Source organism: Aythya marila (genome assembly GCF_965140915.1).
Source record: "Aythya marila genome assembly, chromosome: 14".
NCBI classification, from domain to species: domain Eukaryota; kingdom Metazoa; phylum Chordata; class Aves; order Anseriformes; family Anatidae; genus Aythya; species Aythya marila.
The window spans coordinates 8,275,553-8,286,474 of record NC_139055.1 but is presented as its reverse complement, the minus strand read 5'-3'; the positions used below and the strand labels follow the sequence as shown (position 1 = coordinate 8,286,474).

General features: G+C 52.6%; 1 protein-coding gene across 1 annotated transcript in view; it reads left to right on the top strand.

Moving 5' to 3' along the window:
• The first annotated feature begins 1,538 nt into the window (after positions 1-1,538).
• The window catches only part of LOC309883364 (protocadherin alpha-C2-like), a 156,014-nt gene continuing 146,630 nt past the window's right edge, over positions 1,539-10,922 (top strand). The window contains exon 1 of the mRNA XM_082771353.1: positions 1,539-4,306. Coding sequence (XP_082627479.1) covers positions 1,811-4,306 — 2,496 coding nt within the window. The 5' untranslated portion in view covers positions 1,539-1,810. The remainder of the gene's footprint in view (positions 4,307-10,922) is intronic.

Below are 10,922 nucleotides of genomic sequence, written 5' to 3'. Positions count from 1 at the left end.
TCCCACTGGCAAGTGTCCCTTCCCATGGTGTCTTCGTTGAGTGAGAAACAGAGGAAATTTCTAAGGAGACATGATGGGGTGGGTGTATTCGTTGTGCACTTGACTTCCCCTCAGTCTTTGTACTTACATAGTTGGCCCCAGTGGAGATGGTGCATCTCTTGTAATACGTCTCATTCCAAAAAGTGACCATGTGTAGGGGAGCAGTTTGTGGTGTCAAATGATTTCATAGGTGTCCCACATCTGAAGGGAATTTTTTCCATCCAGCTTCCCCGGGAATCTGTAACAAAGTTTGATGAAATAGTCATTTATAAGCAATTGTCCTGTCATTGAAGTTCTTTTTTTAATAAAGGTAAGTGGCTCCTGCCCAAATAAGATGTGTTCAAGAGAGCAATGCACAATTTTTGCTATTTAACTGCAATATGTTCATGTTGGGTGGATGGAACGTATCCTGAGTAATGGCTGTAGTTTTAGAGCAGCAGAGCCCGGCTGTGCCTGATCTTGTTCCTTTCCTTTTGCTTCTCCTCACAGCGTGAGCAGGTGGCAGGACAGTCATGAAAGGTTGCAGTTTGTGAAAGTGAGTGAAAGACTCACCTGAGCTGTATGGAGGTCTTGGTGCCTGTTTGCAGTGGGCATCCAGGTCCTCTGGTGTGCAGTGGCTCATGAGAGAAATTCCTGGGGGGACATGATCCTGCTGAGTGCTAAGGATGGTGTACAGAGTAGAATGGAAGGCGGTGAGGAAGAGGAAGTAGAGGTGTTGCCTCAGAGCATGTCTGAGTTTGATTGGAAGAGTGATGCAGGCATTTGGAAAGCATTTTGATAAAGCAGGAAAAAATGAATAGGAGGAAGAAGATAAAGCATAGTAAAGAGGAGAGGAAGAGAAGCAGGTGGATAGAAGGAGTGAAGAAAAGAAAAAGAAAGGAAGGAAGCATGACGAAACTGTAGGAAGCATGAAGAAATTGTACTGAAGAAGTAAGAGAAAAGGCAAGAAGGCACTGAAAGGATGAAAGAAGAAACAGGAAGACAAGTAGAGAACAGATGAAGAAAATATGTAAGAGAAAGAGAGAGAGAGAGAGAAAGAAAGAAAGAAAGATAATCATCAAGAAGAATGCAAGCAAGCAAGAACCAAGCAAGAACGACAATGGAAGAGAAACAAAGGAGAAAAGCGCCAGGGAATGAAGGATAGGAAGGAATGAAAGAAGTGACAAGGAAATTTACCAAAAGGAAGGGAAGGAAGCAAAGAGAGAAAGACAGCAGAAGGAGAGAAGTGAAAGAAGAAAAAGAGAGAAAGAGGAAAAGAAGAATTAATGCAGAAGTATTCATGCAAGAAAGAAGCAAGCAGGAAAAAAAAATCAAGAGAGAGAATGGAGGAGAAGCAAAGGAGGAGGGAGACAGGAAAGGATGCAAGCAAGGGCTGGGAGGAGCCGGTCGGTGTGCTGGGGGCAGCATCTGGAGCGTGGCGCAGCGGGGCTTTCGGCTTTTTGGTTGTCGCTGCTGTCTTGGGCTGTGCTGGGGTGGGTGTCGGCGCCATGGCCGTGGGCGTGGCGTGTCCCGCGAGTGGCGGGGGTGTCGTGTCCCGCGCGGCGGTGTCGGTGTCGCTGGCGTGCTGTCGGCGGCGGGCGCGAGTGAGGCGTCGGAGCACACGGTGTCGCTGCAGGCTCAGGAACGGCGCGGGAGCGGCGGGAGGGCGGCTCCGCCCCGGGGCGGCGGGAAGGGCGGCTGTGCGCGCGGGGGGAGCGGCGCGGGGCGGGCAGGAGAGCGGCGGCGGCGGCGTTGGGAGCCGTGCGGGGCGCGGGCGGCGGCGGCGGCGGCCATGGTGGTGTGCGTGCGGGCCGTGGTGCGGGTGCTGGTGCTGCAGGCGGCCTGGGCGCTGGGCGGCGGGCAGGTGCGCTACTCGGTGCCGGAGGAAGCCAAGGGCGGCACGGTGGTGGGGCGGCTGGCGCAGGACCTGGGCCTGGAGGCGGGCGAGGCGGAGGCGCGGCGGCTGCGGCTGGTGGCGCAGGGCCGGCGGGCGAGCGTGGAGGTGAGCGGGGCGAGCGGGGCGCTGGTGGTGAGCTCGCGGCTGGACCGGGAGGAGCTGTGCGGGAAGAGCGCGCCCTGCGCCCTGCGCCTGGAGGTGCTGCTGGAGCGGCCGCTGCGCGTCTTCCACGTGGAGGTGGAGGTCACCGACATCAACGACAATGCCCCGATCTTCCCCGCCGCCACCAAAAACCTCAGCATCGCGGAATTAAATACGATGCCAGGATCCCGTTTCCCGCTGGAGGGCGCGTCGGATGCGGACATCGGAGCCAACGCGCAGCTCTCCTATACCCTCAGCCCCAGCGAGCACTTCGCTCTGGACGTGAAATCCAAAGGCGAGAACAAACATTCCGTAGCCCTCATCTTAATGAAATCTCTGGACCGCGAGTCGATGCCCGAGCACCGTCTGGTGCTGACGGCGATTGACGGGGGCAGGCCGGCATTGACGGGCACGGTGGAACTGTTGGTGTCGGTGCTGGATGCAAACGACAACGCGCCCCAGTTCAACCAGTCGAACTATAAGGTTCGGCTCCCGGAGAGTACGCCGCCGGGAACTGTGTTTCTGCATCTAAAGGCGACAGATAAGGACGAGGGAATTAACCAGGAACTCTCTTATGGCTTTAGCGAGGCAGTTCCTGATAAATTAAAGGATTTGTTCATAATTGACAGACTATCAGGGGAAATGAGAACTGCAGGACAACTAGATTTCGAGGATGTTCAGTCGTACGACCTGGAGGTCGAGGCGAGAGACAAGGGCGTTCCGCCGTTGTCAGGACACTGCAGCGTGGAGCTAGAGGTGCTGGACGTGAACGACAACGCGCCCGAGGTGTGGGTGACGTCGCTGTCGGTGCCGGTGCCCGAGGACGCGTCGGTGGGGACGGTGGTGGCGCTGCTGAGCGTGTCGGACCGGGACTCGGGGGCGAACGGGCGGGTGCGCTGCGCGGTGTGGCCGCCGGCGCCGTTCGGGCTGGTGGCGACGTTCGCGGGCTCGTACTCGCTGGTGCTGCGGGAGGCGCTGGACCGGGAGCGGGTGTCGGAGTACGAGGTGGAGGTGCGGGCGGAGGACGGCGGGGCGCCGCCGCTGCGCGCCAGCCGCGGGCTGCGGGTGCCGGTGTCGGACGTGAACGACAACGCGCCGGCGTTCGCGCAGGCCGTGTACACGGTGCTGGCGCGGGAGAACAACGCGGCGGGCGCGGAGCTGGCGCGGCTGTGGGCGCGGGACCCGGACGAGGCGGGCAACGGGCGCGTGAGCTACTCGGTGGCGGAGGGCGGCGCGGGGTCGGGCGCGGGGTCGGGCGCGGGGTGGCGTCCGGCGTCGAGCTACGTGTCGGTGGACGCGGAGAGCGGGCGGCTGTGGGCGCTGCGGCCCCTGGACTACGAGGAGCTGCAGGTGCTGCAGTTCGAGGTGCGTGCGGTGGACGCGGGCGAGCCGCCGCTGTGCGGCAACGCCACGGTGCAGCTGTTCGTGGTGGACGAGAACGACAACGCGCCGGCGCTGCTCCCGCCTGCCGGCGGCGGGCCGGGGCCCTGGGCTGCGGGCGAGGCGTCGGCGTCGGCGTCGGCGCCGGGGTCGCTGTGGGCGTGGGCGGCGTGGGGGGCGCCGGCGGGGCAGGTGGTGGCGAAGATCCGCGCGGTGGACGCGGACTCGGGCTACAACGCGTGGCTGCGCTACGAGCTGTGGGAGCCGCGGGGCAAGGGCCCGTTCCGCGTGGGGCTGTACAGCGGCGAGGTGAGCACGGCGCGGGCGCTGGAGGAGGCGGACGGCCCGCGGCAGAGGCTGCTGATCGTGGTGCGGGACCACGGGGAGCCGTCGCGCTCGGCCACGGCCACGCTGAGCGTGTCGCTGGTGGAGGGCGCCGAGGCGGCGCTGTCGGCGGCGGCGGCGGGGGCGGGGGCGGGGGCGTCGTCGTCGGGGGCGGGGCTGCGGCCGGCGGCGGGCGCGGAGGGCGGCGCGGCGGCGGCGGCGGCGGCGACGAACGTGTGGCTGGTGGTGGCCATCTGCGCGGTGTCGAGCCTGTTCCTGCTGGCGGTGGTGCTGTACGGGGCGTCGCGCTGGGCGCCGCGGGCGGCCGTGCTGGCGGGGCCCGGGCCGGCGACGCTGGTGTGCGCCAGCGAGGTGGGCAGCTGGTCGTACTCGCAGCGCCAGAGCCGGAGCCTGTGCGTGGCGGACGGCGCGGGCAAGAGCGACCTGATGGTTTTCAGCCCCAACTGCCCGCCGCCGCCCGGCCCCGCGGCAGAAAACGGTTCTGCCGAGAAGGGACCTTCGCTCTCCCCGTACTCCTCAGGCACGGTAGGTTGCCCCTTGTTGTGTTTTGTTTTTTTTTTCTTTTTTCCCACTTCTTGTGTTTTGTTTTCTGATGATATTTCATGGCACTTTGGTCATTGAAACGATGTTGTTGTGGAAGTAATTTTACTTGGATTTTCCTCACAATATGGTCTCTGCCAATCCTGTTGGTTACTGGTGTGTAACATTTCTGTTTGAGACATTTGAAGGACTGTAGTCCAGGAAGAGTTGGTCTGGTGGTTACTTTGCAGCAGGCACTATTGAAAGCCCTTTAAGTAGCTGAATGCCTGAACTACTATTGTTGTGCTGTGTTTTCTTCAGGGCCATTCAGGAAACACCTTGTGTAGCTGGAAAAGCAGAACAGTCTTGGCCTCATGTTTTCAGATAAGTGATGCTGTGAAGTCCTCTATCCATGCAGGATGCTGCAAAGTTATTGTATCGTCTGACACCGATGCCATGATTGTCTCTCACTCCTTCCCCAACAGGGTTGTCATCTCTCAGAATGAAGTCAATACCCATTGACGTTAGCTGTCATTCCATCTCTTTTTGAAGGAGGCACACTGGCCTGTTTTGATGTTCTTCCAGTGTATCTTCAAGATGGTCCCTGTGCATATGGGGCCATTGGCAGGGTTTTTCAGGTTTCAGATCTGTCATTGCTGGGAAGGGTGTGTGAAAGTAGGAGTGAGCATTGTGTTGGGAAGGGAAAGTGTGTCATCTGGCAGAGGTGAATGTGGCAATGGCACTGAATGGGACCTGACCTTATTCTGAAGCTCTTTAATCTTGCCCTCTTCCTCCCCGTCATCTTCTCCCTCTTCATTGCCTGTGTCCTTGCTCTTTAATCTTGCCATCTTCTCCTCCCTTTCCTTCTCCACCCCATTTCCTGGCCGCCCCCTCTTAATCGGTTGTGGCAGCCGGGTGCAGCCCCCGGGTCCACGGCATCTCGGTGTTTGTCAGGTGCTCGAGCTGCTAGTGCGAACAGCAGTAGGACATGAGTCTGGGGCCCAGCATGGGTCCTGCCAATGGCTGTTGTGCTCGGAGCCCCCCTCCTGCTGTCGGGACAGGGCTCTTCTGAAAACCTCTGGTGTCGTTGGAACACCTGAACACTTGCTGATGAATTTGTTTTTTGTCGTGTTTTTTTGGTCAAGATGTTGTCGAGGGGGTCAGGTGTGACATCTTCACTTCATGCGTGATGCTGGAAAGTCATTGTACTGTCAGATGCTGATGATACTATGACATTGGTGCCTTACACATTCACAAACACTTTTAGAAATGGGATGGGGGGCAGGTGAGCACTGTTGGTGCCTGTTTTACTTATTCTACTTGTGGCCGTGTATGCCTGGTGCTATTTTGGGGTATTGTCTATAATGAGGTGGTGAAATTAATTTTCCTCTTGTGTAGATTTAGCACCTGGACACTTTTCTCCTGGTGTTTTTGTGAAAGATGCTTTCTGTGGCAGGGTTCAGCTCTGAAGTCTGCTCTCCATTTGTGATGTTGCTTAGTTGTAGTGGGTGATGCTATTGACACCATGCTGTTGGTGTCTTGCTATTTCTCACAAAGGGTTGTTAATAGAACAAGTGTAAAAGATGAAGTGTGTTCTATGCCCCTTGAAAGTGTACAATATTTTTTACCAGTAGATTGTTTTGGAAAGCCATGATGCAGTATGAAGCATGTTATACTTCCCCTTTTGCTTTTTTCTAGCAGCCTAGAATAGAGGGATCTGGGGGTCGTGGTAGACAGCAAGTTGAATATGAGCCAGCAGTGTGCCCTGGCAGCCAGGAGGGCCAATCGTGTCCTGGGGTGCATCAAGCATGGCATCGCTAGTAGGTCAAGGGAGGTGATTGTCCCGCTCTACTCTGCGCTGGTGCGGCCTCACCTGGAGTACTGTGTGCAGTTCTGGGCACCACAGTATAAAAAGGACATGAAACTGTTGGAGAGTGTCCAGAGGAGGGCTACGAAGATGGTGAAAGGCCTTGAGGGGAAGATGTACTAAGAACGGCTGAGGTCACTGGGCCTGTTCAGCCTGGAGAAGAGGAGGCTGAGGGGAGACCTCATCACAGTCTACAACTTCCTCGTAAGGGGGTGTCGAGAGGCAGGAGACCTTTTCTCCATTAACACTAGTGACAGGACCCACGGGAACGGGGTTAAGCTGAGGCAGGGGAAATTTAGGCTGGATGTCAGGAGGGGGTTCTTCACAGAGAGGGTGGTTGCACACTGGAACAGGCTCCCCAGGGAAGTGGTCACTGCACCGAGCCTGTCTGAATTTAAGAAGAGATTGGACTGTGCACTTAGACACGTGGTCTGAACTTTTGGGTAGACCTGTGCGATGTCAAGAGTTGGACTTGATGATCCTTAAGGGTCCCTTCCAACTCAGGATATTCTATGATTCTATGATTCTATGATTTTGTGAGTATGCCTTTTGGGTGCTTTGGAATACGGAGGTAGAAGAGCACACTGGGAGATCAGGGCAAGAAACAGAGAACTCTTATTCTGCATCATCCAAAGCATTTTGTTCAAGGACAATTTCAGAAGATCTGACTCCAGGCTGCCCCTCAGAAGCGGTTGTGGCAGCCAGGTGTAGTCCCTGGGCCCACGGCTGCTCAGTGCTCATCAGGTGCTTGAGCTGTGAGTGCCGACAGTGCTGTGGCCAAGGTCTGTGCCTCAACGTGGGGCCTGGCAAGTGCTGGTGTGCTTGTATTCCTGCTCCTGCTGCCAGGACAGGGCCTTTCTGTGGACCTCTCATGCTGTACAGGGTCTGCTGTGAAGTCTTCTCTCCATGCATGATGGTAGAAAGTCATTCTCATGTCTCATACCTATGGTACCTCAATATTGGTGTCTTATTCCTCTTACACACTCTTACAAATGTGCCATGGGGCCGGTGAGCACCATTTGTGTCTATTCAACTTGTTCTAGTTGTGTCCATGTCTGCCTGGTTCTATTATTGTGCTACTGTCTGTAATTAGCTGATGGTGGCATTTGCATCTCTCTATTTGTGTCTCCAAGATCTCCTCATCTCTTGCTTTGGGACATCATATTGAAACCAGTTGTTCAGTTTTTCTCAGAGAGAATGAAATCAATGCCAATTTTCATTAGACCTGTCATGTCATGGTCTCTGCAAGTCCCGTTGGTTACTGGTTTGAAGCGGCTCTACTTGAGGCTGTTGAAGGACTGCAGGCCAGGAAGAGTCGGTCTGGTGGTGACTTTCCAGCAGACACTACTGAAAGCCCTTTAAGTAGCTGAATGACAAGCCTGCTATTATCATTGTGCAGTATTTTGTTTTTGTTCTTGTGGAGAACTTTGATTTTGTGTGTTTTGATTGTCCTGTCAAGAAGAAATGATGAAGGTGACATTTGGGTCTTTGGGCTTTTCTGACTGTGGATTTGTATTCCTTGTTAGGGAAGTGGCATTGCACACAGAGCCCTGCTTAGAAGTTATTACAAAGAGTCTGCCAGACATGATGGATTTGATACCATTGGAATATATATATACTTTTGTAGCTGTGATTGATGGGAAGGGTCTGTGAAAGCTGGAGTGATGCATGGGGTGGGAAGGGAAATGATGTAATCAGGTGGGGATGAATGTGGCAATGGCAGTGAATGGGACCTGGCCATTCCCTGATGTGAGTGATGAAGTTGAAAAGGATCTGCATTGCTTGCCATAATAGAAGAAGAAGAAGAGGAAGAAGAGGAAGAAGAAGAAGGAGAAGAGGAAGAAGAAGAAGAAGGAGAAGAGGAAGAAGAAGAAGGAGAAGAGGAAGAAGAAGAAGGAGAAGAGGAAGAAGAAGAAGAAGAAGAAGAGGAAGAAGAAGAAGAAGAAGAGGAAGAAGAAGAAGAAGAGGAAGAAGAAGAAGAAGAAGAGGAAGAAGAAGAAGAAGAAGAAGAGGAAGAGGAAGAAGAAGAAGAGGAAGAAGAAGAGGAAGAAGAAGAACAAGAAGAAGAAGAAGAAGAGGAATAATAATAATAAGAAGAAGAAGAGGAAGAAGAGGAAGAAGAAGAGGAAGAAGAAGAAGAAGAGGAAGAAGAAGAAGAAGAAGAAGAGGAAGAAGAAGAAGAAGAAGAAGAGGAAGAAGAAGAGATTCCTGTTCGTGTTAAGAACACATGTCCCAGAATGGTGGATCATGGGTGTCTAAAGCAAAGCCTAAGGGAGAATGGTCCCAGAGTGTTGCTGTGGAAGACCCTTTCCCAGACTCCAAGACAAACAATTTGAAGGTCTTCCTTAACCAGAGACAATAAGTGGTGTTGAAATGGTCTGGATGTCATTTGAGGCATATTGCCTTCCATCAGTTGTGAATCCCTCTTTCTCCTCTGGGACATGTTGAACGAGATGGAAAAAGTTCAGACATAGCAGAGAAATGGGCCAGGAAGTAGAGTGGGTGATTTCCCTTGAGGAGAATCCCTTGAGGTGTGTTGTCCTTGTGTGGAGGGCTGGAGTTGTGTTAGATGAAATTGCAGAGGGCCTTTTCTTGTGCAGGTCAGAGTATGTCAGAGGAAGGCATTTTGACTCCCTCGCTATCCTGCTGTTGCATGGATTCTGTGTTGCGTTGTAATTGCTTGTGATCAGCATTTTGCTGCTCTCTGCATGCTATTCTTGTGACCCCCATCTTTTTCTATGCTCTTTGAAGATACATTGACTTTTTCACTCTCTTTACCACCAGAAATTAATTTTGAAAGAGAAGATGCATCTGAAACCATGTTATACTTTTTCCCTCTATGAGTATGCCACTAGTGTGCTTTGCAATGGAGAGGTAGAAGAGCACAGCCAGAAGTCAGGAGAAGAAAGAAACTGGTTTGATGCACGAGCCAAGGTGTTTTGTTTGAGGATGGCTTCAGAGAATCTGACTGTGCCAGTTGTATGCATTCTCTGATGACTGGCCTGTCTTGTGTCCTCGGAGTGCTGGTAAATGTAGCGTGATTGTTTCCTTGTGCCCAGCTCATGGTCATTGCAGCTGGGTGCAGTTGGTGGGTTGTCCAATGCTCATGATACAGCGATGTTGGAGTCTTGCTCCTTCACACACAGGCCTTGTAAAGAAACATGAGATAGGTGAGCACCATTGATGTTTGTTCAACTCGTTCTTCTTGTATGCTACTGCTGTTGGTTTTATGGACTTACAATCCCCTTATGTGTAATCCCCTTATTATTAGTATTTTTTCTTTTTTAATTTTCACGTCTCTGTTGGTGCGCATCTAGGAGGTCCTCAGCTCCTGGTTTGGGATATCTTACTGAGGCTAGTTGTTCAGTATCTGAGGTTTTCTCTGACAGACTAAAACCAATACCGATTTTGCTTTGAGCTGTCATGACATGAGGTCAACAAATGCTGTTTTATTTTGTTGTGCATCATTTACACCTGAGATTGCTGAAGGAGTGCAAGACACGAAGGATGGTGATGGTGATCCTGCAGGCACTATTCTTTGTCATACAGTGTGCCCTTGAAACCTTTCAAATGAAAATGTCTTTGGTTGGTTGGTTGTTTTTTTTGGGTGGGGACCTTGTGAAATCTTCATGGTATGTGTGGTTCCATAGAGATGCCTGAAACTGTAGAGCTGCTGATGTTGTGATGTGGACACATTGCTCAGAAATGCATTCCACAGAGGCACATGAAACAATTGTGCTCTCGTCTTTGCCTAATTATGGCCTTTTCTTCCTGAGCAGAGAAATGGTTTGACATACGGTGTCCTGATTTCATGTGCTTTCAACATTGACAGTCACAACCACCTCTTCAAAAGCCCCAGAACTTTTCATTGAAAGATGTAACACATACATGCATAGAGTTGATGTTATCCATAAGAGTGCTTTGCTTGTCAACATCTGGGGTGTCCTTTCACAAAATGAAATGAGCACCCTTTGCCTTTTGGGCTGTCACACCATCACCTTTAGGAATACAGTTCCTTACACGCCTGCGATGTTTGCATCTGAGATTGCTGAAGCACAGAGAAGTGCAAGGGTCAGCTGCAGAGGGTGTGCTGGAGACAGTGTCTATGTGATTCTGTTTGTGTTTTTCTTTGTGGTGCTTTCATTGATGGGAAGGTTCTGCAAAAGCTGGAGTCAGCCTTGGGTTGTGGTGAGCAAGTCTGGTATCTCGTGGAGGTGAACATGTCAGTGGCACTGAGTAGGACGGGGCCATTTTGGATGTTCTCAGGGTGATCTTGAGCAGGGCGATCTTGCCTTGTGTTTGCTTGCAACTTGCTGGAAGGTGGTGTTTTCCTGGGATGACCTCCCTTTTTACAATGGAAGTGAATGACGAGGACCTTAAGGTACCTTGTGCTGAAGGTGACACGTGGACGACTGTGATTCCCTTGCTGAGAGCAGGACAAACACTGCCTTAGAATGAAGCTGGTCAGGGCCTCATCCTGTGAAGGTCTGTCTGTCTCCAAGGAAGGCTGTTTGTGTCAATCCCTGGTCCAGTGTTCCAGGGCCTCCTCAGGTTCTTTGTAGAGTTTTGTTTTTGTTTGCCCACTTGGTTTTCCTTCATCTCACTGTTCTGTACCATAGGCCTGGATTTGCAGCAGTCTGTCAGATGGCCTTTGACTCCTGTGTTCCTGAGCATGAGGAGTGGCTGCTCCAGCAGAAGCTGCTGTAAATGTTGTCTATCAGGTCAGCTTTCACCGTTTCCATCTGAGATTGCTGA